This window comes from Panicum hallii, chromosome 4 (assembly GCF_002211085.1).
Source record: "Panicum hallii strain FIL2 chromosome 4, PHallii_v3.1, whole genome shotgun sequence".
In the NCBI taxonomy this organism is placed as follows: domain Eukaryota; kingdom Viridiplantae; phylum Streptophyta; class Magnoliopsida; order Poales; family Poaceae; genus Panicum; species Panicum hallii.
The window spans coordinates 6852721-6879401 of record NC_038045.1 but is presented as its reverse complement, the minus strand read 5'-3'; the positions used below and the strand labels follow the sequence as shown (position 1 = coordinate 6879401).

General features: G+C 50.1%; 5 protein-coding genes and 1 non-coding gene across 6 annotated transcripts; 3 read left to right on the top strand and 3 right to left on the bottom strand.

Annotated features, from left to right (window-relative positions):
* The first annotated feature begins 1438 nt into the window (after positions 1 to 1438).
* Positions 1439 to 4738, top strand: LOC112888382 (dehydrogenase/reductase SDR family member 12). Its single transcript, XM_025954587.1, has 10 exons — positions 1439 to 1678; positions 1805 to 1866; positions 2342 to 2461; positions 2570 to 2669; positions 2775 to 2855; positions 2995 to 3044; positions 3172 to 3322; positions 3805 to 3861; positions 3947 to 4062; positions 4167 to 4738. Exons 1-10 carry the CDS (start codon positions 1664 to 1666, stop codon positions 4381 to 4383), a joined length of 969 nt encoding a protein of 322 aa, XP_025810372.1. The 5' UTR covers positions 1439 to 1663; the 3' UTR covers positions 4384 to 4738.
* Positions 4473 to 4543, bottom strand: TRNAG-GCC. The gene has a single exon. It is a non-coding gene; the product is annotated as a tRNA-Gly (tRNA).
* Positions 4739 to 5179: 441 nt separating the features above from the next.
* On the bottom strand, positions 5180 to 6203 carry LOC112890299 (syntaxin-124-like). The gene is made up of 2 exons (XM_025957213.1): positions 5769 to 6203; positions 5180 to 5674 (listed from the first exon to the last, which is right to left on the bottom strand). Exons 1-2 carry the CDS (start codon positions 6201 to 6203, stop codon positions 5180 to 5182), a joined length of 930 nt encoding a protein of 309 aa, XP_025812998.1.
* Positions 6204 to 8616: 2413 nt separating this feature from the next.
* LOC112890255 (glucan endo-1,3-beta-glucosidase 8-like) lies at positions 8617 to 10166 on the bottom strand. Its single transcript, XM_025957160.1, has 2 exons — positions 9832 to 10166; positions 8617 to 9715 (listed from the first exon to the last, which is right to left on the bottom strand). The coding sequence occupies exons 1-2, from the start codon at positions 10164 to 10166 to the stop codon at positions 8617 to 8619; spliced, it is 1434 nt and encodes a 477-aa protein (XP_025812945.1).
* Positions 10167 to 12241: 2075 nt separating this feature from the next.
* On the top strand, positions 12242 to 13160 carry LOC112890298. The gene is made up of 2 exons (XM_025957212.1): positions 12242 to 12502; positions 12591 to 13160. The coding sequence occupies exons 1-2, from the start codon at positions 12242 to 12244 to the stop codon at positions 13158 to 13160; spliced, it is 831 nt and encodes a 276-aa protein (XP_025812997.1).
* Positions 13161 to 20039: 6879 nt separating this feature from the next.
* Positions 20040 to 21883, top strand: LOC112889503 (UDP-glycosyltransferase 90A2-like). Its single transcript, XM_025956190.1, has one exon. The coding sequence runs from the start codon at positions 20107 to 20109 to the stop codon at positions 21592 to 21594; it is 1488 nt and encodes a 495-aa protein (XP_025811975.1). The 5' UTR covers positions 20040 to 20106; the 3' UTR covers positions 21595 to 21883.
* The last annotated feature ends 4798 nt before the right edge of the window (positions 21884 to 26681 follow it).

The window sequence follows — 26681 nt, the reverse complement described above, 5'->3', positions numbered from 1 at the left end:
AGAATTTTTAGCAATGAAAGCACCCGATCCACTCTATTAGACTCAAAACTCATTTTTATAGTATTTAAAATAGCGGGCTGAGATATTTAGCGGTTGGTGTTTGTAGAGGCTAAGAAAGGCTATATCGGCCTATAGTGTGGCTAATCCATTTAGTGGTTGTGTAAATGCCATTCATAATTTTATGAGTAATTTTGTATATAAGCATGAAATCAAGAAAATTTCATGCACTGAAGTACGATTAGGGCTTCGTACCCTCGTTACATCATTGATGAAATACTAAGTTTTGTAGATGATAAAGTTCAAACTAAACTAACAATAAAAAAAGATCAATTATATGGTTTAGCTGGCTAAATAACCCTTAATTTAGTGGCTATAGCGGGATACAGCCGGCTATTAGCGGATTTAGCCTTTTAGAGCTAAAACATAGATATTCTAAGTTTCTTCTCTTCTAAAAATTATAGAGGTGACTGTAGCTGGCTATTTAGAAGCTTGGCTCGACCCCATAGGTATTCCCTCCTAACTGGGGCAGCTAGTTTAAGCGGTTAAGCTCCGCAAGCATGGGCTTCCGTGATCAACTGGGCGTCGAGCGGGCATCTGTATCTACTTGGCTTTTTGCGCGGCTTCGGGCGCGGTGAGGAAATGCATGGGGCTCGCTCGTCCCGTCCGGCCGTTTGCGGATCGCGGACAGGCTACCGGTTGATGGCTGCGGCTCCGTCGTCCGGCCGGCCGGGCATGGAGCCCCAAACCCTACTGTTGCCGCTGCCTCTGACCGTACCGTCAGCTTAGGATACCGATGCCACCAATCCAGCAGCATACTGCGTGATGCGTTTTGTTCTCTGCTGAAGTGTATGCGCATCGGAGTCACAAACACGCCGTCGCTGGACTGGGAGCAGGGATCCGCCGTTCACGATGCAGAAACAGGAGGTGAGGTATGAACATCTAGTCAACGGTGTGTGAATGCTTGCTGTAGTTCGTACTGTACTAGCTAGGCACGGGTAGCCCTACAGTCCTCTACTCTGATCTTGCTCGATGGTGAAACACTCTTACTCGAGTGAGAGCACCTGATCCTGCTTACGCGCTGCTAATTATCCTTAAGCCCATGGCTGAGCACTGTCGATCTACAACATTGGTGGACCTAGTCAGCTGGACAGCCCAGAGGCCCACTGCCCATATCAGATAGAGGTGGGTCTTGCTGCGGGACAAATTCCAAGCGCCTCAGAAATCCAACAGACCAAGCAGGCCCACACCCAAATCTCCGAAAGCTCGGCCCGCATCCCTTCGCCAGCTGTCCTGGCCCAACGATGGGCAACCCGGCCTGGCCCAACTAAAACGAGACCCAAAATCTCGGGGAAGAGAGCGAGCCTGTCCGAACGGTGCCCGGCCCATCTGGGGCCTGTGTCAGCGCAGCGGTAGCAGCATCACGGCACGCGGCCGGAGACCGGAGAGCGGAGGCGACGGCCTGGCTCTGCAGTCTCGAGCGGCGCAGGATCGGCCACCGAGGCGGGTCCTTGACCCTCCTGCGTCCCCGCTTCGAGAAGGCTCAGGAACGAAGAAGGAAGCTGTGGAGTGCTGCGAAGAACAGGCGCCTGGCCCGGGGACAAAGCAAAGTTTCTTGGCGCGGAAGAAGAGAGGGCGGGAGGAGAGGGGGAGGGGGAAGGCGAAGATGTTTATCCAGAAGGTGTGATCTCTGTGCCTCCAATCGTTGTTAATCCAACAGATAATGGGGGAGCAGCCATGGATTTTGCTCCGGTTGCTTGTATGCGTGGGTGATTGATTCGCGTGGATTGTGTTTCCGGGGGTGTAGGCATGGAGGACGGCGTCGTTTGGGCTCTACGGCTTCACCCAATTCACCAAATCCGGTTTCCTGTAAGCCTGATTCCGCCCCTCAATCGCCTCCTGAATCCTCCTCTTTCCTGCAGCTTGCGCAATTTTAGTGCGACTGCGTTTCTTGCTGTCGAATGCTAGTTTCTTGCAATTCCAGCGGTCCAGCCTTTGTCGGAGTCGAGTCGATTGTTCCTTAAATGGAATTTAGCACAAGAGGGGTAAGCTGAGTATCCCTTGGGGTTCCTAATTTCTGTATAGCACTAGCTGTTTAGTTTAATTATCAGCAGAGAAGCCCCAATCGTTTTGCAACTGTAATTGAAGGGGTTATGTGGAGTAGGTAGGATCAGAAAATTTTGCTCGTAAAAAATGGGACCAAATGCTGTCTGCAAGGTTATGTGATTCACAATTCTGCACTTGCTCCTAAAAAATGGGACCAAATTTCGTAACTTTTGACATCACAACACATTTCTTTCTTTGTCATGATCAGACTGACACTGAAGTGCCTTTCATGTCACAGGGAACATGCCAAGAAATTCAGAGAGGAAGATATGCAGATCCGGTTGGATGGGAAAAACTGCCTGGTGACTGGAGCAAATTCTGGCATAGGTTTTGCTACAGCTGAGGGTTTGGCTTCACAGTATGGACCTATTCCTTGTTTTAATGTGATGATTTGTGCTGAATGAAAGGGGTAAATCTACCGATTTCGATATGTGGTGTCTTATAAAACATTGGTTTGTTGTTCTAGTGGTGCTACTGTCTATATGCTCTGTCGTAGCAAGGAGAGAGGAGAGGCTGCTCTCAATCAAATAAGATCCAAAACTGGCAATGAAAATGTTCATCTGGAGGTATGATGCTTACTGATTCCCCTACATGTTTGGAAAATTCAACTCTTCATGATGATGTGCACTAGTTATCAGAAAATAACTCTTGAAGCTATTATCATGTGACAGATATGTGACCTTTCATCTATCAATGAAGTCAAATCATTTGCAACAAAGTTCACTTCAATGGATAAACCGCTCCATGTCCTTGTGAGTATTGCTGTTTCAAGCAAACTGCAGTTTTTTCTTCTTCCTTATCGCTTTCAATTTTTATGTTTCTGTAAATATTATCTAAATTGGATAAACCAAATGATGGAATAAAACTATGACTAGATAATTTATCATCTAGGTAAACAATGCTGGCTTACTGGAGCACAAGCGTGAGACTACAGCAGAAGGGTAAGCATATCATGCTCCTTTCTTGTTCCCTTTGGCTATTTGCAACCAGCATATACGTTCATATATGCTATGAATAATTTATCATTCAAAATATAAGCTCTTCTTTCTTTTTCCCTTTTTGCAACAGGTTGGAGCTCAATTTTGCTGTCAATGTGGCAGCAACATACACTTTAACAGAACTAGTGATGCCATTATTGGAGAAAGCAGCACCAGATGCTCGTGTCATCACAGTTGCATCAGGAGGCATGTACACTGAGCCACTGAACAAGGACTTACAGGTAAGTTGTTATTTTTTAAGTTCTTTGATCTAGGAAAAAGTTCTAGGAAAAAAAAGGAAAATATTTGACTTCTCTCTCCCACTATTAATGCAAGAGCAGAGCACCTGCTATATTTCCTCAAAAGATCTAGGAGAAATGTAAATATGGTAAAGTTGGGAAAAAGTAGCCAATAGCTGCAAATCCAGACATCAGTTACATTTCGAAGCTGTACTATTTGGTAGAGCTGCCAGATTCTGGACTGTTTTATACTTTTATCACTGAAAGTGAACTAGTTCTATAAGTTGTGGACACCTTAGTAGGAAAGCCACTATTTTCCTCATCCAATGCCTGCAAGGGCAGAAGTAGTGGAATATGTCAGTTTGTTACTGAAAATGACAAGCATTTGAAAGAACTCCTTTTCACTTCCTGTAATGTGATAATGTCAGTTTGCTTTCACACTGGTGTACACCATTTTATATCTTTCTCATTTTTAAAATCTTCAGTTCAGCGAAGGAAACTTCGACGGGACACTACAATATGCTCGAAACAAAAGAATTCAGGTTTATCCAGATTGAATGATGCATTCTATCATGCCATGTCTTTTGTGAAACATAGGAATTAACGTGCTCATGTAACTTCTCTCAGGTCGCACTCACTGAATGGTGGGCTGAGAAATACAAGGGGGTTGGTTTCTACTCCATGCACCCTGGATGGGCTGACACACCTGGAGTTGCCAAGAGCTTGCCGGGATTTTCAGAGAAGTATGATTTTCTCTCCGCAGTGTTCATGTTGAAATTTTATGCTTGGTGATATTAATCTGCCAATACTGTGATAATATAACTCTTGGTCCAACATATCATTTCAGATTGTCTGGAAACCTGAGATCGAATGACGAAGGAGCTGATACTGTGGTTTGGTTGGCGTTGCAACCTAAGGAGAAGTTATCGCCAGGAGCTTTCTACTTCGATCGAGCTGAAGCACCGAAACATTTGAAGTTTGCTGGGACCATGTCATCACACTCGCAGATAAACTCCATTGTTGATAGCATTAGGTCCATATGTGGCCTCCCTGCATTGGGGTGAGCTGCTTTGTGAAGCAACAAGGGTACTAGGGTAGCAACAGCGATAGCTGATAGGTCTCTAACATGCCAAGGGGAGCAAAAAAAAAAGCCTGCACCAGCCGGGAATCGAACCCGGGTCTGTACCGTGGCAGGGTACTATTCTACCACTAGACCACTGGTGCCTTTTGGTGAAAGGCTATGATGGGCGCACCAGTTGTATGTGTGTAAAGATATTCATTTTTGTGCAGGAAGCTAGGAGCCGTCAGACGTGGGTATTTCTTATATTTCTCTTAAACATTCTGTACTCTGGAACTGATACATTGCATTTAAATAATTCCATGAAGAATATAACTGGTGACGTCGGGATGAATTTATCATTCGAACAACGGTAATTGTTTATTTGGTATGAGATCCACTTGATCAAGCAATAGATAAATATGCAAATTTCGTAGGAAGCTTGCAGAGGACAGTAGAACATAACAATTCCCATTAGAATCCACTTTCCAAATTTTTTAGACAAAGCTGATCGATCATCCACACCTATTGGCTTCGATTTCAAATTACTGAAACTGTTACAATTACTGTAATTCACAGCTTTCACGCCCATGCATGCATGCCATCTCAATCAAGTAGTACATGCATGTCTTCTGAAAATCAACTGCTACTTCTACCAAGAAAAGACAGACAAAATGGTACAGACCTGACGAAAAACAAGAAACGGAAATCCTTGGTAAAATTACGAAGCACGTGTAAAGAGCGAGACAAGAACAACAACAAGAAGAGAATCTCCGACATTGTGCGGAGATCGATGAGACGAATCATCGTTTGGTGGGGAGCGTCAAGATGCGCAGGTTGACGAGCACGGGCAGGATGAGGACGGCGACGAGCAGGATGCCGGCGAGGACAGCGATGCACATCCACTTGCGGCTGCTCTTCTGGTACTCGCGCGCGGTCTCCAGCTCGACGGTGCCCCGGCGCACGAAGGAGCTGGCGTGCGCGACGTGGCTCTCGATGTCGTTGAGCTGGTGGCCCTGCGCCTCGACGAGGGCGGCCATGTCGAGGAACACCTGGTGCAGGTCCATGAGGCTGCGCTCGATGTCCTTCACGGCCTCGTGCCGCTCCTGGATCTCCGAGATGGTGTCCATCACCTGCCCGCGCCCTTGCTCCTGGATGGCCTTCTGCAGGAAGGACTCGCTCTCCCCCGACGAGATGAGCGCCTCGATCGTGCTGTCCTCCGGCTTCTCCCCCGTCACCGTGTAGTACCGCCGCGCTACCGTCTCCTTGTACTCCGCCGCCATCCTCGCCCTCAGCCCCTGCATTACGAGAGTCCATTTTCCGTGTCAAGTGCGTTCTGCAGTTGGCCGGACGATGGTCGTGAACAGATCGATCAGCGCTGTCCGTTCGTACCTGGAAGTCGTCCATGAGGTCCTTGAGCTTCTTGCCGAGGCCGGCGACGACGGACGTGCGGGTGCGGTCAGTGGAGGAGCCCGGGCCGCAGCCGGGCACCTTGCGCGAGGTGGCGTTGGAGCGGTCGAGCTCCTCGAGCTTGCCCTTGACGGCCTTGGCGCGGCGGAGCACCTGCTCGACGTCCTTGTCCATGCGGGCGCGGAGGGACTTGACGGTGCGGGCGTCGTGCGCCGTCTTGGTCTCCTCGTTGGTGGACTGGAGGCGCTTGAACATGCCCTCCAGCCCTTTCATGTCCTCCTTCACGGCCTCCACTTCCTCGAAGAACTTGTCCAGGTTCACCACGCTCTCGCCGCCGGTCTCCATGTCGCCCGCCGACGGCGCCGGGCTCGCGTCCGCATACTTCTTGAACGAGTTCGACGAGAAGAGGTCGTTCATGGCGGAGACGATGCAGGCAACAGATCAGCGCAGCAGTGCGTGGGAGCTGATGATCGGACGACGGATTCGATCGATCGGCGCGTGTCTGAACGAGATCGATCGATGAACTACGGCACGGCGAGGTTGAAAGAATGGCAATGGCTTGCCGCCCTAGATGGATATATGCATGGCGTCCAGGAAATTAGCAGTCGGCAGGAAGTGGAAGGAATTAAAGGAAGGCCTCCCTCCCCTCTAGGAGACTCTCCCCCTAATTGTGGCAAGGGGTCATGCATGCATGCCCTCTCATGGTCATGGGTCTCGCTTGTGTCTTGCTCCGGTCATTTCAACGGCAGGTGGCGAGAGAGCAGTTTTCTCACGTGTAAGTAGCAGCTAGCTTCCGTTTCAGTATCATGAGTCTCATGGGTCATTTGCATCATTGTAGAATGGCAGCCGGACAATTGTTTGTTTTGCACTCTAGCATGAATATCAGAGTAAAGTAACCTGAATCGGTAGAGGTCGTCACGCACATGTGGAGTTTTCAGGCGCCCTTTTTGTCAGTCGGAAGTAGTGTAAGATCCTGTTTGGGAAGGAAAACTTTGCACAAAAATTGATCCTAGTATTACCCTAAGATGCGTGGTTACAAGCTACTTCTAGCTAAACAAAGTATTGGATGACAGAAATGTAGAGAGCGAGAGCCTTTCCCTCTCTAACACTATTTTTTTTAGAAGGCTCTCTAACACTAGTTAAACCCTCAATCACGCAGATGTGAGTGACCCAACCTACCCAAAGTCCAAAATTGAAGTGCATTGAGCCAAAAATTCAATCAGAAATGAATACAAAACCCAAAAACCTACTAGAGGTAAATCTTTTCAATTATTTTTTATCGGTGCACTGGGCAGACCTGACTTCTTCACATGACTAGCTTCGCCTCGATGAAAGCTTCACGATAATGCTATGCATCATCTGAATCGTCACTTTTTTAGGCCGTCTGCATGCTTCTCAAGGCACGCACTGACATCGGTACCTGTCCGATCTACACCAAGGCCCCAATAGCTTCAGGTCTCTCTCTCTCTCTCTCTCTCTCTCTCTCTCTCTCTCTCTGTGTGTGTGTGTGTGCTTACGCGCCCTTACTATTGTCCTCCTCATTAACTTAGCCAACACCATCTTCATCATCCCATTCTCCTCGTGTCTTCTTGAACTCTATGGATGGGGGTCATCCATAACTCCACCCGGATCAGACAATCCTTCGAAAGAAAATTCTCTATTTGACATTTTAGAATTTCTTATTTAACACTAAATTCCCTATTTGGCAGTGTCAAATAGAGAATTTTCTCATCATCCAATGTGAAGCCTCCACCTTCTTTGAAGGGTGGCCGACAGTCCTCGTCGATGGAACAGGAAGGCAGGCCAATATTATGGACTGCATACTCGAGTCGAAGCTACCGATCGCACAGTCCAGAAGGAACTGGTGACAATCTTACTATCAGAGGCTTCTTTTGAAACCTCCACGTGAAACCACCTAGGATCTTAGGTGGACACTCTAAAACAATAGAGAAATCTTTAGAAATTCTCACAAAAATCAGAAATATCCGGCCATCAATCCGACAACTCTAATCATAATAATTATTGGATCAATATCTTCAAATAAATTACCCACCTATGCTATTATAAAAATAGACTAAAGTAACCCCCTAATCTTCATGTAAATTACCCGCCTATGCCACTATAAAAATAATGCAAATAACTCTCTAAATTTGCATATAATTTATCCAATTATGTTATTATTAAGGTTAAAGTAACCCCTAAATCTGAATCTAAATTATATAATTATAATAAAATATTAAAGTGCACAAATATAGAATTCTAAATTACTATTTCTATCATTATTAATATATTATTTATGTTATTGCTTATATAAAAATACTACCTACGATATGTGTCACCATATATTCATATATGATGGAAGAGATAAGAATATCAAATCGCAAACAAATGGTTCAATTAAATATATATCAAATACAGGTGGAGCTGTGATGCAAAATGAAGCAACTAGATAATGATAAATATGTATTTTAGAGTATGGGTTAGAATATTTAATAGATGAAAGAGGGCATGGATAATTATAATTATTAGCTATAAACTTTATTTCTATATTAATTATAATTAATTCGTGCGGGAGCACGGGTTGATAGGCTAGTGGTCAATAAAAGGCGGATGAACATAGAATGTGTGCAAAATTTGTGGAGTGGAGAAAGAATATGCAATCCACGCTCTGGTCCGATGCACTTACGCTAGAACTCTGAGAGAGGCCATGAGGCAACACTGGACATTGCCGGCCGAGGAACAGTTCATGCGTCTCAAACTCGATATATAGTGTTTTTTCACGTAGATACACAAACGGAATTTCTACACACGAAGTCACACGAACGCCACTCTACACGAACATCATCACGGCCAAGGCCATGATCGCCGCCGCCCACCCGATCCCCGGCGCCGCCCGGGCGCCGGCGCTGAGGACCTGGATCGGGAACAGGCATCCGCGCGCCGAGGCGTTCTTTTCGGTGATCTTGGCGAGCCCGTCGAAGTCGCAGGCGCGCACGTCCTGGTCCTGCATCTGGAAGTACATGTTGAAGGCGTAGGAGATGTTGCTCTTCTCGTCCAGCCCGTTGCAGGAGCAGCCGTAGCCGAGCGCCGTGCAGTCGCCGCTGGCGCACGCGTACTGGATGTTGCCCGGCAGCTTCGCCTTGTCCTTGGCGCCGTCGTCGAACACGCACCACTGGTGCGGGAGGTACTGCACGTCCGGCACCGGGGAGAGGAGCTTGTCGTGGCCCTGCCCCGTCAGGTCCATCGGGAACTTGGGCTTGCCGTCGTAGGTGAAGATGCCCCAGTGCCGCTCGAAGTTGCCCGGCGCGATGCTCTTCATGTCCTCGTCGAAGAGGCCGAACAGGTAGACCTCCATCTTGCCCGGCCGCACCGGGGTGCCGTCGTTCTTTGACAGCTTCTTCAGGAGGCCGTCGTAGAAGCGGCGCGCCAGCTTGAGGTTGGCGTTCTTGTTGCCGTCGGTGGGCCAGCCGGCCTCGCCGACGATGACCTTGAGGTTGGGCACGCCGGCCTTCTTCAGCGCGTTCACGAGCGTGTCGTAGTTGGCGTCGAACACGTTGGAGTAGCTGACGCCGCCCTTGTCCTGGATGTTCCTGCCGCCGTCGAAGAAGGCGAACTCGAAGGGGAAGTCGTCGCTCTGGTACAGGCTGAGGAAGGGGTAGATGTTGACGACGAAGGGCGCTCCGTGGTCGTGCAGGAACTTCACCATGTCGGTCATGAGGTCGTTGATGTCCGGCCGGAACGCGCCGGAGGAAGGCTTGTCGTCGGGGGACACGTAGACGTCGGCGTTGAGCGGGACGACCGCCTTCACTTTGTTGCCGACGCCGGCCTCGTCCAGTGCCTTCTGGACGTTCTTCAGCGCCGGAAATGTCGTCTTCATGAATGATCCGTTGTAGGCCTTGAGGAAAGGCTCATTTCCCACTGCCACATACCTGCTCGATCAAACGTTAATTACTCGATTCTCCATTGCATTGGAAACCAAGCAATTCGAGGCCATGAATGGCTTCCTATTCCTAAAGAGGTTGAGATGCGAGGCAAATGTACGTACTTGAGCTTGAGCTTGTCGCCGTAGGCGGTGACGTTCTCCTTGACCCAATCCTCCGCGTTGCCGTAGCTGTTCATCGTCTCGAGCATGTCGTTGGGGATGCCGAGCATGACCTCGATGCCGGAGTCGACGAGCGCGCCGACGGGCCAGGGGTCCGCGTCGAACATCTTGACCCTAGCGATCCCGTTCGCCTTGAGCATCTTCACCACCGAATCCGGCAGCAGCGGGTGCGAGAGCTGCGAGCCCCAGTTGACGCCGACCTCCACGGTGTCGCCGCCGGCCGCGGCTGCGGACGCCGCGAGCAGCAGCGCGGCCAGCTGCCGCAGGAGCGGAGCCATGCGGCGTCGTCACCTGATTTTCCTTGGCTTGGGTTGATCGCAGCAGCTTTGGGAGGTCAGAATTCAGAGGTGCTCGCGAGCTGCATCTCTCCTCTCCGATGGATGAAGGGAGAGGAGAGGAAAATGGCGGGTAAAACGGCTGGATCGCCACCAACAGAGACATGTGGAAGCCTCGGCCTCGGAAAAAGGAGGGAACAAGAGTTGAAGATGGCAGCCGGTGGTCAAACGGTTGACAGATAAAGGTCTCCAAATTAGGAAAATGTAGTCACGAGTTGTTTTTCCATGAATTAAAAAAGGAAGCTCTAAGCTGGTAGTAGACTTGTGGATCTGAATCAAAGAGTGAGGAGTTGAGCAGATTTGTGATCTTCTAGGAGAGGACTTCTCCATTTCAATGGCTGGTTTTTTAGTAGAGTTGTGGTTAGTAGTGGTGTGCGTGGAGGTGGTAATATGTGTATATATATTGTGGTTTTTTGAAGCAATGGTCGGCCGTGATGATTGTTGGTGGTTGAATTAGCCCAACGATCATGTAAATAGATAATATTATTTTATTAACTGGATGGAGTGGGTATCGATGACAGTGCTTTCCTCAGTGCTTGCATTTTGCAACTGGATATCGGGTACTGTAGTGGAAAAAAAAACTCAAAAAAGCGATGCTCCAAATAAGAGAGAGAAAAACTGGTCTCGTTTTGCCACTATACTAGGGTGCCCTCAGGTGACCGACCGAATATGAGAGCTAGCGACACTAAAAAAGTAAATGCACTTAAACAAATATAATGCACGCATATATATTTAGGAGTATGTACTTGAGGATCAGTAAATAACTAAATATAGAGGTGGCGAAGTCGACGTTTGCTTGAGTGAATCACACAAGGTTTTAAAATTACCATATAGAAAAAGAACTTATCTGCATGCAATCCATCAACCAAAATAGATGATTGCAATGACCAGTGAAAAGAAACTAAAAGAAACGGAACCATGAAAACCTTTGTTCAAATTAATCTTGTAGATGGGAATTATTTCTGGTGGAGGTGACGGGCCTCATCATTGTTCTGGAGGGAACCACCACCATGTTAAGCATGAAGGCTGCATCGATATAGGAGTGCAGCACAACGGAAGCGCCCGCCATGTCACTAGACCACAAGCAAATCCATGTCTCTAGGGATAACTTGACATCTCCGGCAATGGCATCCTCAATGCTGAACCCCTTCCACGTGAACAAAGCCGATAAAAAATCACCATGACAACCACCTAGAAAACACAAAGCGCAACGACTTTTACAGGCGGATATGGTCTCCCACGTTGGTAGCCATGGGAGCTCGGGGCAGCTTGGAGAGAGAGGAAGGTGGGAGAGAGAGAGAGAGAGAGAGAGAGAGAGAGAGAGAGAGAGAGAGAGAGAGAGAGGGCTGAGGAGAGGGAGAGACTGACCTGGAGCTCGTTGGAGAGAGGGCCCGATGGCAGCCAGTTGTGCTCTAAATCCTAGGTTTCGCCCTGAAGAGGGAGGAGAATAGAGAAGGAAGGGAGCTTGGGTGGAGAGGGCGCATGACATTGGAGGCGTGGAGGTGCGGTGATGGTGTATTTATAGGCGTCAGGAAAAGGCTCAATGGTTAAGTATCTCCCTCGAGTGGGGTCTGGGGGAGGGGGGTGGTTTACATGGGAAGATAGTGGCAACAGGAGATGTGGTGGCCAGAGGTAGGGGTAGCTTTGACCTGCGAGGCCTTCTTGTGATCATGTCTGTGTCGAGCGCTTGAAGGAGACATGAATCACATATGTAGAGTGTTAGCGAGGCTGTTAGGAGAGAGACCGATTCTCTCGGTTCTGTTACATCTAGCGTCTAGTTTTCAGCATGCTCTCGCCGTCCTCTTCTAATGGCCACGCATGCTGTATGTATATATGTATAAAACCTGTACTGAGATGATAAATACACTGCCGATCGATTCTCCATCTCTTTCATGGTATCAACTTAGTCTCGATCCTATTCTCACGCCATGGCTTCTAGCCCTTCTTCCTCCGACGCCTCTGCTGCTTAGGATCTCAACCCCTTCCACGCTCCTGCTCCTGCGCCCGTTGCCACCTCCATGGGCCAGCTCGTCAACATCCGCACCCATGTGCCAGAGATCTTGGATCTTCAAGACTCCAACTACTCCGCTTGGAGCACCTTCTTCGAGCTGATGTTCCAGAAGTTCGGCATCATGGACCACGTCGACGGCACCGTCGACGCCCCCGCGCGCATCTACGACGTCGAGTGGACTCAGATCGACCACTGCATGGCTCTACACCACCCTAACCACGGATCTTCGCACCATGGTCTTCAAGCGCCGCACCACCGCCTACTCTCTGTAGCAGTCGATCCGCGGCCTTTTCCTGAACAACGCCATTCAGCGCGCTGTGTTCGCCCTTCAAGACTTTCCTCAAGACTATGTATAGGGGGACATGAGAGTCTCCGAGTACTGCGGCAAGCTCAAGAAACTCGCCGACACGCTCAACGTCGTCGGCCACCCCATCTCCGACATGGAACTCATCGTCAACATGCTGCGTGGCGTCAACTCCAAATTTCGCTCTTCTCTTGGCATCATTAGTACTACGAACCCTCCACCAACATTCTTGTACGCGCGTTCCTTCCTTCTTCAGGAAGAACAGTACCTGGAACTTACTCACAAGATGGAGGCCGCCACTGCTCTTGTCGCTGCCGGTTCTTCATCGACCACCGGTGGCAAGTACAAGCAGGCATCATCAACAACCTCTGCACCGGCCACGTTCTCCCCATCCAAGTCCGGCTCCGACCGCAAAAAGAAGCACAAGCAGTCGGATGGCCGGAACCGCAACAACACTAGCACAGCCGCACCCCAGCAGCCGGCCGGCCATTCCTTCCCGTCGTGGGGGCTGGCGTACAATCCCTGGACGGGCGTTGTCCAAGCTTGGCCCATGCCACAATGGTGCCCCCGCCCATTGGTGTCATCGGCACTCGTCTCGGCGCTCCTGCTCCGCACGCCATGATGGCGTCCAACGCCGGCTCGGCCTTCCCTAGCATGATCCAGCAGGGACAGGTCGCGCTGCCCGAGCTCCCCGCCGCCATCAACGGGTAGCCCTCCCACAACCCTCCCACAACACCAACTACGCCGGCGGCGGTGAATGGTTTTTCGACACAGGGGCATCCTCTCACATGTCCACTAACAATGGTATTCTTGCTAGCCACCTTGTTCCTCCTAATTCATCTCATGTTATCATCGGCAGTGGAGCTCCTTTACCTGTCACACATAAAGGCCATGTTTCATTTAATACTTCCGCTGCACCTTTACATCTCAAGAACGTTCTTGTTTGCCCCTCTCTGATTAAGAACCTTATATCTGTTCGAGCTCTAAGTCGTGACAATCCTGTCACTGTGGAATTTGATGCATTTGGCTTCTCAATCAAGGATCTGCAAATGAGAACGGTTCTCCTCTGATGTAATTCTTCCGGTGACCTCTACCCTCTGCGCCCTGGCACCGGATCCACTCCATTCAACCTCCATGCCGACACAACATCAGCTCTATGGCATGCTCGTCTGGGACACCTGGGCAATGCATCCCTCTCCAGTTTGCTTCGTCAGTTTGATTTTTCCTGCTCGCGAGTGGAAAAGCACACGTGCCATGCCTGCAGAATTGGCAAGCACGTTCGCCTCCCATTTGCCAGCTCAAATAAAGTTGCAGCATCTCCTTTTGAGTTGATCCACTGTGATGTTTGGACATCACCCATTGTAAGCAATTTAGGCTACCGTTTTTATCTTGTTTTGATTGATGATCGTACGCATTATGCATGGACCTTCCCCTTACGAAACAAGTCTAACGTTCTGGCAACAATTCTATGCTTCCATGCTTATGTGCAGACACAATTTCGCACCCCGATCCGCAGCTTCCAAACTGATAACGGCAAGGAGTTTGACAACCATGCCTTGCGCTCATTCCTCACCACGCATGGCATCATCCTTAGTCTCACTTGTCCATACACCTCACAACAGAATGGTCGAGCTGAACGCGTTCTACGCACTCTCAATGACAGTGTACACGCTCTCCTCTTCCATGCCCACGTTCCACCAACGTTCTGGCGGGACGCTCTCGCCACCGCGACGCATGTTCTTAACCGACGTCCATGTCGGCCACGGCGCAACACCACCCCTCACGAGCTCCTCTACGGCCGGCCAGCCAACTACGATCACCTACGGGTCTTTGGCTGCCTCTGCTATCGCAGTCTTGCTGCTACTTCTGCTCACAAATTGGCACCATGATCCGCTGCTTGCGTGTTCCTAGGATACCCCAAGGACACGAAAGGATATAAGTGCTATAATCCTAACACACACAGGGTCATTGTGTCCCGTCATGTCTATTTTGATGAGCAGCAGTTCCCGTTCAAAGACGCTACATCGGCATCACCACCGGCAGCCGTGACTACACCTGTCGTCGACCTTGTTCTGGCACCGCCACCACGCCGTCCACACCATGGCGTGCGCCGTCGCCACGCCGCGCCCACGGTCCAGCTGCCTCCGTCGTCAAGCAACGACGTCACTGCTCCCACACCAGCGACGAGCTCAACACCGGTTCAACAGCCGGCTCTAGCCTCCAGAACACCGGCCCCAACGCCCTCACCGCCCGCACCTGCTTCCTCTATCAACTGCATCCCCAGCCGCGACACCGGCACAGTCTCCACCTCAACCCGCTGCGATGACCTCACCGAAAGCTCCGGCTTCGCCCAGCTCGCCAGCAACGCCACCCGGACATCCCATGGTCACGTGTCCATGGGCAGGCATTCACAAGCCGAACCCACGCTACGCTCAAGTCGCGATGGTGCCCAAGGACCATGACGTGCCCAGCAGCGTTCGTCCGCGCTCCGTGATCCAAATTGGCATGCCGCCATGCAGGATGAATTTGACGCCCTCCAGAGGAATCGCACGTGGACACTGGTACCATGACCTCCTGGAGCGCACGTCATCAGCGGAAAATGGATCTACCGCAACAAACTCCATCCTGATGGCACATTGGAACGGCGAAAAGCTCGCTGGGTCGTTCGCGGGTTCAATCAACGACCTGGGGTTGATTTTGATCAAACCTTCTCGCCTGTGGTGAAACCCGCAACGATCCGCACTGTGCTCACCGTCGCCGCAACCCGTCAGTGTCCTGTCCACCAACTGGAAGTCAAGAACGCGTTCTTGCACGGCGAGCTCCAAGAACGCGTGTACTGCCAGCAGCCGGCCGGCTTCATCGACCCCGACAAGCCCAATCATGTATGCCTCCTCGTCAAGTCTCTATACGGTCTTCGCCAAGCTCCCCACGCCTGTTATCAACAATTTGCCGGCCACCTGCGCACGATGGGCTTCACTTCGACGGTCTCGGACAGCTCCCTCTTCGTGTACAAACGGAGATCCAACATGGCGTGGCTCCTCCTCTACGTCAACGATATTGTCCTCACGGCGTCCTCAGCAAAGCTCCTGCAGGACATCATTCGCCGACTTCACGCTGAATTTTCCATGAAGGATCTCGGGCTACTACACTAGTTCCTCGGCATCCAAGTTCGTCGCACATCCACGGGCTTCTTCCTTCACCATCAATAGTACGCCGAGGACATCCTCGAACGCGTTGGGATGACAAACTGCAAGCCTGCTGCCACTCCGGTTGACAACAAGCCCAAGCTATCATCCAGCGGCGGCCATCCCGTCGATGACGCCACGCACTACCGAAGCATGGCCGGTGCATTGCAGTATCTTACACTAACACGCCCGGAGCTTGCATGCGCCCCATGATGTTCATTGGGCCCTGATAAAGCGGATACTACGGTATGTTCGCGGGACGACTCGACACGGTGTTCATCTGCTCGCCTCTCCATCGACATCGATCGTCGCCTACACGGACGCGGACTGGGCAGGCTGCCCGGATACGCGCCGTTCTACTTTGGGATTCTGCGTCTTCATCGGCGATTCATTGGTCTCCTGGTCATCCAAACGCCAAGCCACCGTCTCACGATCAAGTGCCGAAGCCGAATACCGCGGCGTCGCCAATGCTGCTGCGGAGTGCTGTTGGCTTCGCATCCTTCTTCATGAGCTTCACATTCTTGAGGACAAGACGGGCATCATCTACTGCGACAACGTATCGGCGGTCTATCTTGCAGAGAACCCTGTGCACCATCGACGAACCAAACATGTGGAGCTCGATATACACTTCGTGCGGGAGAAGACTACACTCGGGCAACTATGGGTGCTTCATGTTCCTACTCAGCACCAATTCGCTGACATTATGACCAAGGGCCTTCCGACGACGCTCTTTGAAGAATTTCGTGACAACCTGTGCATTCGGTCAGCCGATGCAATGGTTGAGGGGGGTGTTAGCGAGGCTGTTAGGAGAGAGACCGATTCTCTCAGTTCTGTTACATCTGGCGCCTAGTCTTCAGCATGCTCTCGCCGTCCGCTTCTGATGGCCACACATGCTGCCTGTGTACATATATATATAAAACCTGTACTGAGATGATAAAACACTGACGATCGATTCTCCATCTCTTTCATAGAGGACACAGTAATGACACAATTTGGCTGTCTTGGACCGAAGATGTGATGGGATAGCCAGCTCACAATAGCTGGGAAAGGGAGGAGGGGGAGGGGGGCATTCATATTGAGCCAAAAGAGTTGGGAAGCCGGGTTTAGGTCAGAGAATAGAAAGAGGCATTTCAGATGGATTTCGAATTGAAGCTAAAGTTTCTAGTTATTAGTTATCTAAAGAAAAATCTCAAAGCACTAAAATGTTACATATGTTGGTACTTGATCCAAGTTTTCAAATTGTTTTCCAAAAGTAGGTGTTTTCATGCGTAATAACCAGACAAATTTTCATCTGTTGCAAATTTTTAAAATTTCAATTTTTATCATTGGCAAAACATAGGGTGTTACTAGCCGGGAGAGAGGCTCACTTCTCTAGTAGAGTTAGATAGACTCGTGATGTCCTAAGCTTTCATGCTATATATGGTAGCTCGACACCTGGACCATATTTTGATCGGCAGAAGAAGAAGAAGAAAAAAAATCTAATTTACTATTGTGTACGTATAATTTACTATGTGTAATTAGAGTTTACGTGTACTCCATCCATCCAAAATACAAGTTATTTTAGAAATTCTATGAGCAACTAATAAGAAGGTAAAATAGTATTGTTTGCATCTATTTATGAGCTATATTTAGCACTAATTAATTGTTGCGTCCACTTGTCATACTAAAATGACTCTTGTTTTTACGTCCTACGGAGAATATGTCCTTCTTTTAATGTAGATCATTATATGATTAAACAGTCAGATTCTTTTTATTTTTCTCTGATTAAAGTAACGATTTCTTCCGAGGCCATGATTAGTATGGAATATAGATAGATACAGGTATAGGAATATGCTATATAGATAGAGATAAAGATAGATACTCTCCGAGGAAAAAGAATCAATGTTGCAAAGAGGCCACCTTCTCTAACCTGTGGAGTATATACTTCTTAGGGGACCAGTTTATCAGACTACGGTATGTTTATGCATTTATTCCCCTCCATTTACTTCTTAGGGGACCAGTAGCAGGCATATTTGATATTAAGGGCAAAACGATTTACCTCCGGATCACACTGCTCGCCACCAGCGCCCAGCGCCACTAGAAATTCAGCCGAAGTGGCCTTGAAGATTTGTTCCAAGTATAAATCATCCCTGCAAGCAGACTTCAACTCTGCAGCACCCAACCGCAGCAACGCCTTAGCTCGCCATGGCCACGACCACGATGACTGCCACCAACGGCGCCGCTAGGGCCGTCTCTAGGGTTAGGGCAAAAGTGCGACCGCCTAGAACTAGAACTCCAGTTAGAGCATCTCCAAAAATGTCCAAAGTAAAATCTAAAAAACTGTTCCAGGAAGAAACGAGTAAAAACCAGCTCCAACAGCTGTTTTAGCCCAATTTATTCGCACGTCTAAAACTAGCAGCAAACTGAGAAGGATTTGCGTCCCTCGCTAGCGCGCCCAATCCCGCGGTTTGCACGCACCTCGGTCGCTTCGCGGCGGTTCACAGCTGGGCGCCGATCCTGCCCGCATGACCACGTCACTTTTCTTCGCCGGAGACCACGGCGGCGTGTTTTCCCCTTGGCGTCCTTCTGATTAGTCTAGGCGATGGAGATCAAGTAGGAAACGCCATCCTCTTTTTTCACAGCAGCAGGGCTTTGGTCAAGGTGATTTTTCTTTTTTTTAATGGAATCTCGATTAGCTTCGTCAAGGATAACAAGAGCGTGGCGTTTGGTAGATCTTGTACAAAAGTTCATGAGCTGGCAGGGGCAAATTATGATGTGGGAGAAAAGAAATTTATTTTGGGAACTATTGGTGAAGGGCTTTAAATTTATTTTGGGAACTATTGGTGAAGGGCTTTCTTTTGGCTCCCAGTAACTTTTAGCAAGTTCTCAAAATTAATTTTTTAGGATTTTATTTTTTAAGCATATTTGGAGATGCTCTTAGTTAGGAGCCCGAAATTATCCGGCAGCAATATATATGTACACGCACAAATATTTTAGCTCAATATCTATTCGATTATTCCTATCTTTCTACTTGTTCATATTAATATGCTTGCATTGCTCATAGCCGCTATTTGCCAATCCGGACTCAAAAATATAGTATCTTAGTGCCTATGTTAATTAGCTAGTATCCGATTTTCTTGCTTGTTGTTAAATACATTCACTATGCAAATATTTTTATTCCTCGTCAACGTAAAGATCTGTTAATGCTAAAATCAACACTTGTGACCATCGTATGTCTTCATTTTGTAAGAGGAGTTTTACGGGACCTTCGTTAATCATCCTTCTCATTTTAACTTAATGGTCTATTTTGCTCTCTTATAATTTCTGTTATAATATGTTGTTATAAGTTAACTTATATTATCTGATTTGTGCCAGAACTCGTCAATATTCATTTGTACCGTTATCTAAATATATGAAATTTATATTATACAAGTGAAAAGCGTATGTAATATAAAAGGGCACACAGCGTCGCGTTCGCCAGGGTCTGAAACTATTGAGCCGGCCCTGAACAGCGCCACCGCAGCGCACCACCATGCTGCCAACGACACGCCGGCGGCCGGCGGCGACCACGTCGTCATCTTCAAAACTAATCAAAGCTTCCGCGTTCAAAAGCATTGCTTGCTTGCATCCGGTCAACCGCTTGGACACTAACGAAAACTATACAGAAATTAAACACGTCAGTAAACGCTAACATTATTGTTAACAGCCGGCACGTTACTAAACTAAAAAAAAGGTACTGGAAGGTAAACAGTGGCTGCAAGGGTCAAGCAACCATATACTGCTATCTCCATCCTAAAATATAGCAACTTTTAGATTTGACCAAAGTCAAATATTTTCATCTTTTACTAATTATATCTTCAAATTTATAATTAAGTTTAAATAGAAAAGGGTACATCCTATTATAGTTGGTTTTATAATGGATCAACTAATATCATTATTATGTTAGCAATCTTTATGATTTTTTACTATCCAAAGTTAATGTTTAAAAGATTTGATTTGAAAAACAAAGTCTAAACATATATTCTGACACAGAGAGAATATATCTTAAGCTTTGATGTGGTCAAAAGCACTCCTTCCATTACTCGTGCTCAGCCGCATCAGAAATTCAGCTAGAGACTAGAGTACAACAAAACAGACCCGAAACAAAAGATATGTGCGAAAAGATGCAGCGCATCTTCTTTGCATCTGATACGACGCTCGAGTCCATTAGTGAAGAAAATGAAAAAAATCTGGCATAGCCACAGGCCACCAGGCAGCCATTTATTTGCTTCAACTTTGATTGGTCATACGCACAAGAATCCAAAAGATAGAGATAAGAAGCCATGAAGATTTGTACCAGTCTAGATCACCCCAGCAAGACTCAACTCTGCAGCACCCAACCACACAGCAACGCCTTAGCTCGCCATGGCCCCGACGACCGCCACCGCAGCGCACCACCACCATGCTGCCAACGGCACGCCGGCGGCCGGCCGCGACCACATCGTCATCTTCCCCTTCATGGCGAAAGGCCACATGCTCCCGCTGCTCCACTTCGCCGCGGCCCTCGCCGCGCACCACAGGGACCTCCGCGTCAGCCTGCTCACCACCCCGGCCAACCGCGCGTTCGCCGCCGGCCGCCTGCCCCCGTCGGTGCGCCTCGTCGAGCTCCCGTTCCCGTCGCTGCCGCCGCTGCCGGCGGGGGTCGAGTCCACCGACGCGCTCCCGTGCCCGTCCCTGTACCCGACGTTCCTGCGCGCCACGGCGCTCCTGCGGGACGCCTTCGCGGGGTTCCTGGCGTCGCTCCCGTCCCCGCCGCTCGCGCTCGTCTCGGACTTCTTCCTCGGATTCACGCGCCGCGCCGCGGCCGACGCCGGAGTCCGCCGCGTCGTGTTCCACGGCATGTCCTGCTTCTCCATGGCCATCTGCAAGGCGCTCATCGTGAACTCGGCGGCGGCCAGCGTCGGACCGGCCGGCGCCCCGTTCCACGTGCCCGGCATGCCGGAACACGTGGCGATCACGGCGGACGAGGTCCCCGACGCGGTGGCCAAGTTGGCCGACCCCGGGGACCCCGTGACCCGGTTCCTCATCGACGACGTCGGCTTCTCGGACGTGCTCAGCTGGGGCGTCCTGGTCAACAGCGTCGCCGCGCTGGACGAGGACTACGTGGCGCCGCTCGAGTCATTCTACCAGCCCGGCGCCCGCGCCTGGCTCGTGGGCCCGCTGTTCCTCGCTGCCGGCGACACGTCGGAGCTCGAGAAGGAAAAAGACCCCGAGGGCTGTCTTGCCTGGCTCGACGAGAGGGCGGCGCAGCCTGGATCGGTGATCTACGTGTCGTTCGGCACGCAGGCCCACATCACCGACGCGCAGCTCGACGAGATAGCACACGGGCTAGTGCAGTCCGGCCACCGCTTCCTCTGGGTTGTCAGGTCCGACACGTGGTCGCCGCCGGTGGACGTGGCGCCCAACGGCCGGATCGTCCGCAGGTGGGTCCCGCAGAGGAGCATCCTGGCGCACGAGGCAGTGGGAGGGTTCGTGAGCCACTGCGGGTGGAACTCGGTGATAGAGAGCCTGGCGGCCGGGAAGCCCGTCCTGGCGTGGCCGATGATCGCCGAGCAGCACCTGAACGCGAGGCACGTCGCGGACGTCGTCGGTGCCGGCGTCAGGATCCGCACGAAGGCCGGCGGCATGGCGGCGGCCGACGTCGTCGGGAGGGCGGAGGTCGAGGAGAAGGTGAGGCAGCTGATGGACGCCGACGGCGAGGCCGGGAAGAAGATGCGGGCGAGGGCTGCGTGGGCGCAGCGAGCCGCGAAGTCAGCGGTGAGCGACGGAGGAGCGTCACGTGTCGCGCTGCGGAAGCTCGTGGACGAGCTTCAGAGGACCTACGGTGACATCGTCAGTGAGGGGAAAATGTAGCAAGTTGCTCATTTGAAGTTACAGAAATCATGTCAAAATGCACTTCTTTTATAAATTTTTCTGTGTTCTATCGATGTTATCCTCCTCTAGGCACCCTCTGTTCTTGAATATGATCCTGCAGATACCCTGATGGATAATGCAGAGATTTTGAAAGTCAGAGGATTGAAGCCAAGAGATGTACCACCCACACTTGTACTCTGTGTTTCGACCTCTTCAGATTATTCATTCATTTGGGTGGTCGCGCAGATTAAAACAAATAGAAAGTCAGAGGAATGGTGCGGATAATTAAGTTTGGTTCCAGGTCACCGGATGTCTTGTTTAGATTAAGATGTCACTCGCTTGCATGCTTGTTTCATGCTCGTAGTGTTCTGAGAAAGCCGGCCATCGGGCAACGCGAGTCGCGTTTGCGCCCCAAGATCTGAGCTAGGATTCCTCGCCCGCCCTGCTGTCCATGGATGGTAGAGTTGTCGGATGGTGGAACTAGCTAAGTGGATATCTAACTAATTACGATGTATGCTATTTTAATTTATTTTTTCTTCCAAATTATTTACGTGATCGAGAATATATATAACTTTGCTTCCCTAGTAGAACCGTTTATTTCTCTCGTACGCATACGCGAAATGTTGCAAGGAATGATCGTGCAAAGGCCGGCCAAGGGCGTCTATCCCTCGCTTGCGCGAGTGCGAGCTGAGCTGTGAATATCACAGGCTCGTGCCCCTCGCCCCCTCCGCCTTCATCTTCCCCATCTCTGGTGGCGGGCCATCGGATTCACCGCTCGGTGGCACCCTGTCTGATAAAATTTTACTTCCTGCTCGGTTCCTAGTCCACCGGTTGTCAAGCCGCCGCTCCCAGCCGGCGGCATCGGGGCGGCGGCGGTCGGCGGTGAGGACACCACGACTCCGGCAGCCCCATCCCCTAACCCCGGCACACCATCGCGAGCTCGGGAAGGAAGGCGAACAGTGCTTGCGGATCCACTGCAGCGACTGCTTCGTCCTTCTGCGACGCATACGCGGCCCCTCGCGCGAGCGATAAATAGATCCGCCGGGCCGGCCGGGCTCCTCGGCTTTGTCCGCCGCCAGAGCGCAAGCCACCGCCGGCACAGCCGTGGCCAGCTGAGCACCGGCAAAGCATCGCCTCCGCCTCCGCCCATTCGGGACTGTTTGGTGGACCCGTCGCGTGTGCTAGTTGTCTTCCTCATCGGGCCTAGCTCCGGCTGTTGGTTGGTTGAGACCATGCTTATATTTTTGTTATTATTAGATTAGAGTAAAATGTAAAATATATTTGAAAAAAAGATTAGAGTAAAATATCTGGCATTTTTAGAACTTTTTGCCGGCATCATCGAGATTCCAATCTCCTAAAATGCACTTCTGGTTTCGGGAGAACCTGGTTCTGGCCCCTAAATTTGTTAATGTCGCGCGTACCGCTATTTCTTGCTTTTTAATTGTATAGGGCTAGTGGTATTTTCTTGTTTACTATTATAATATACACTACAATTTATTCTCTAGCATACAACTTTGTTTTGAGAAATACAATAGAGATGTAGATGCGGACCCAGACACTAACATCACACATGCACACTCATCTCTATTAATACACGCGCAACTCTACCCCTATGAGTATATCTGCGAGACTGAGCTGACAAATATTAAGATTAACGAAGTCACTGCATGTGCTTGATGTCGACCGGCATATTACCCACCACTAAAAGAATAATGCTCATTAATTCTTAGAATAAATTTTGAAAAATACGACCATTCATGCTAGGAGATCTATACCCAGTTCGCTCTCCAACATAAATTGCTCTAGCCGCACAATTGAATTATTTTGACCCTAAAATTTAATTGTTTCATAATTTTCTTTGACAACAAAATTTATTTATTTCTAAAATATAGCTTAATTATTCTAACAGTAAAACTTAATTGTCTATGTATTGTTTCCGTAATATGATTGAATCCTTTGACCTATATGAACTATTGTTACGCACACACGGTTGACGTGCATGAATGCAACAAATAATTTTTTATAACATATGATGACTCATTTATACTTTGAAAATAATATTTATTTTCAAATGCTCTCTAATTAGTTATAAATTTTTTACGGAAAATTAAATATTGTAAAAAAAAGTGAAACTAGAGTGTCAAAATGCAATTCTTTTATTACATCTTTTGTGTTCCATCGACCTTATCCTCCTCTAGGCACCCTCTGTTCTTCTTTAATATGATCCTGCAGATATCCTGATGGGCAATGCAGAGATTATGAAAGTTAGATGATTTGAAGCCATAAGTTTGGTAGTTACAAAAGTCGTGTCAGTAGTATGTCAGGTCTTTAAGTTCGACTCCTCATAGGAACAAATATTTTAAGATTTAATGGTGTTGTGCTTTCAGTGGTAGACGACGTTCCTGTCGGCAGCAAGACGCCTGTGATGATTTCGTCAATCTCGAGAATTTGACGGCTCAGTTTTCAAAGATGCTTATAGAGATATAATTTGCTTACGTGTATTTATAGGGGTGAGTGTATGTACGTTGTGAGTGCATAAGTTGTAATGTAATTAAAAAAATCGAGAGTAACAGTTATATAAGATGCACCAGTACATTCTAAAGGTGCCGGCTCAACAGTTGTACTATGTGTACGTCAGTGTTCCCTTGAATTGATTTTCAGAAGCAGCCCATAGTCCAAGCTGCTTCTGGAAATTCTTGCACTAGGAGCGGTCCATATTTTCGTGGATTCCTAAAACTCATAGTTGATTTGCAAGTACAGTTCGCCCCGTCACCTGTTCCTATAAAAATAATTTCCAGAAGCGGAATAGGTACTACAGTGCCGATTGTGCTCGCTGCGACTGTGCTGCGGATGCGGGTGCGCTGAACAGCGGCAGCCACAGCACAGCAGCTCGGCTGCAGACCAACACGATGCCGGCTGCTGCAGCATTAGCCGCAGCCGCAACAGCTGTGCTGAGCACCCAGAACAAACTTTTTTTTGTAAAAAATCAACCGGCAAAAAATTTGCCGGATATGAATTAATAGAGAAGAAGAACTTATAAATTACAACACAAGAAAAAACACCTGACACACTCACGCAACACCACCACCACAACAACTACCAAAAACTCAAACAGCGGCAAAGATAAAGCGTCACCCTGCGTTACAAAGCAACCAGATTAGAGAGGAAGGTTTCCTCCGTAGCGATGCCTCCAAGGAGGACACAACGTCCACAGACGCTGTCATCGCCGACCGTAGACCTCATGATGAAAAACCTTGGAGGTGGAAGACCTCACGATGATGCCTCCAATGAGGAAACTCCAACGAGAAAAGTGATGCCAAAGACGTCACCATTATCGGCATTGGCCAATGCTAAGCAAGGCTTTTGCCTGAAAATCTCCACAACCTAAGTCCCCTCCCAAGAACAGGAGCCCACCGTTACCGTATCAGACTAGTCATCGCCATGCGAGACCAACCGCTGAGGCAACGTCCGCAGTGAGCCACCGCCACGGAGAAGATGCTGCTGCGCTGACCAAGGCACATACAAACGTACGTGTCTTGTCGACACGGCGCCAGCCACCAAGGGCCGCCACTAACCTAGGGTTGGCAACGGGTCGGGTTCGGGTCGGGTAAAGCAAATACCCGCCCGCGAGCGTACCCGCGACAGCAGGCTGTACCCGACCCGAATCGTACCCGCGGGTACAAAATCCTACCCGTACCCGTACCCGACGGGTATCGGGTCGGGTATCGGATACCCGTCGGGTATGACACAAACAACAGTTTATATAGCAGTTTATACAACAATTATGCATGTGCCATGTATATACTTTCAAAAAAAATTCTGCATATATACAATTGAAATTTATGGCTGCCCATCAGCCCACAATTCACACAAGAGACTTATAATGTATGGGCTGTCTGAGGCAGTGGTCCACTGGGCTGTTGGCTTTATGGGCCAAAAAAAATATGCACAGTACTATTCGGGTACCCGACGGTTACCCGCGGGTAAGAAGTGATACCCGCGCCCGACCCGAATTGAACTCGGGTCGGGTACGGGTACTGCCCGCGGGTAGATTTTCGTGCCTGAACCCGTACCCGCGGGTAAAATTGCCATCCCTACACTAACCCGCGAGCACCAGCCACCACGATTGGCCACACCAAGTCACCGCACAAGGGCAATGGTTGCTCACCCGGTGAGCTTCTAGTCATCGTCACCAGAATCCTTGCAGAGGCTGGCCGTGAGGAATCACCTTCAGCTGGTTGTCGCTACCACAATGAACTTGTCGCTAGCATGCGTGACCAGTCACTATGGTGCTAGTCCACGGGACCGTAGCCAACCATGTCGTTGCCAACTCCCCGCGGATAGCCAATACAAGGTCTCCACGACCATGCCGTCGATTCGCTGAGGAAGCCACCACATCTTCACCATCATCGTTATGCTCAGAAGTTGGCTGTCATCGCGGTGCCGTCATCGCACCGCGCCTCCTCCTCCCCCCCACGGGCCACGGCTGCCGCCTCGCAGCCATTGGCGCCACCAACCCGCCTGTGCGCCCGGCAGCTGAGCTCGACAGCCGCGAGCGCGCGAAGCCACCGCGGGACCAAGCGGCACCACAACACGCCCCCGAGGCCGGGGCCTGCTGCTGTCTGCATGCGTGCGGCTAACGCGCCCGCGCGGCCTCCGCTCTGTCGCCGGCTGGGGCGTCTCCTCCGCCTTGCCTTGCATGCGCCCGGCCGCGCAGGCACTGGATCTGGCCGTCGCAGTGCCGGATCCGTGGCCCTCCGGCTCCGTTTTCGCGGGACGCCGCCCACGCCCGTGAGCCCCCTTAGACGGCTCAAGCCGCCGCTCTGTCGCCGGTCGGAACGTCTCCTCCGCCCCTCCTCGCACGCGCCCGACCGTGCAGCCACCAGATCTGGCCGTCGCATTGCCGGATTCGTGGCCCTCGGGCTCCGCCGTCGCGGGGCGCCGCCCACGCCAGCGAGCCCCCTTAAACGGCTTAGGTGGCCGCGCCCGCCCGCATCCGCCGGAGGATGGGGAAGAGGCCCCGCCACCGTCCTCAGCTGCACGGGCTTCTAGCAGCCTGCTCGGGAGGCGGCGCGGTGAGAGGAGTC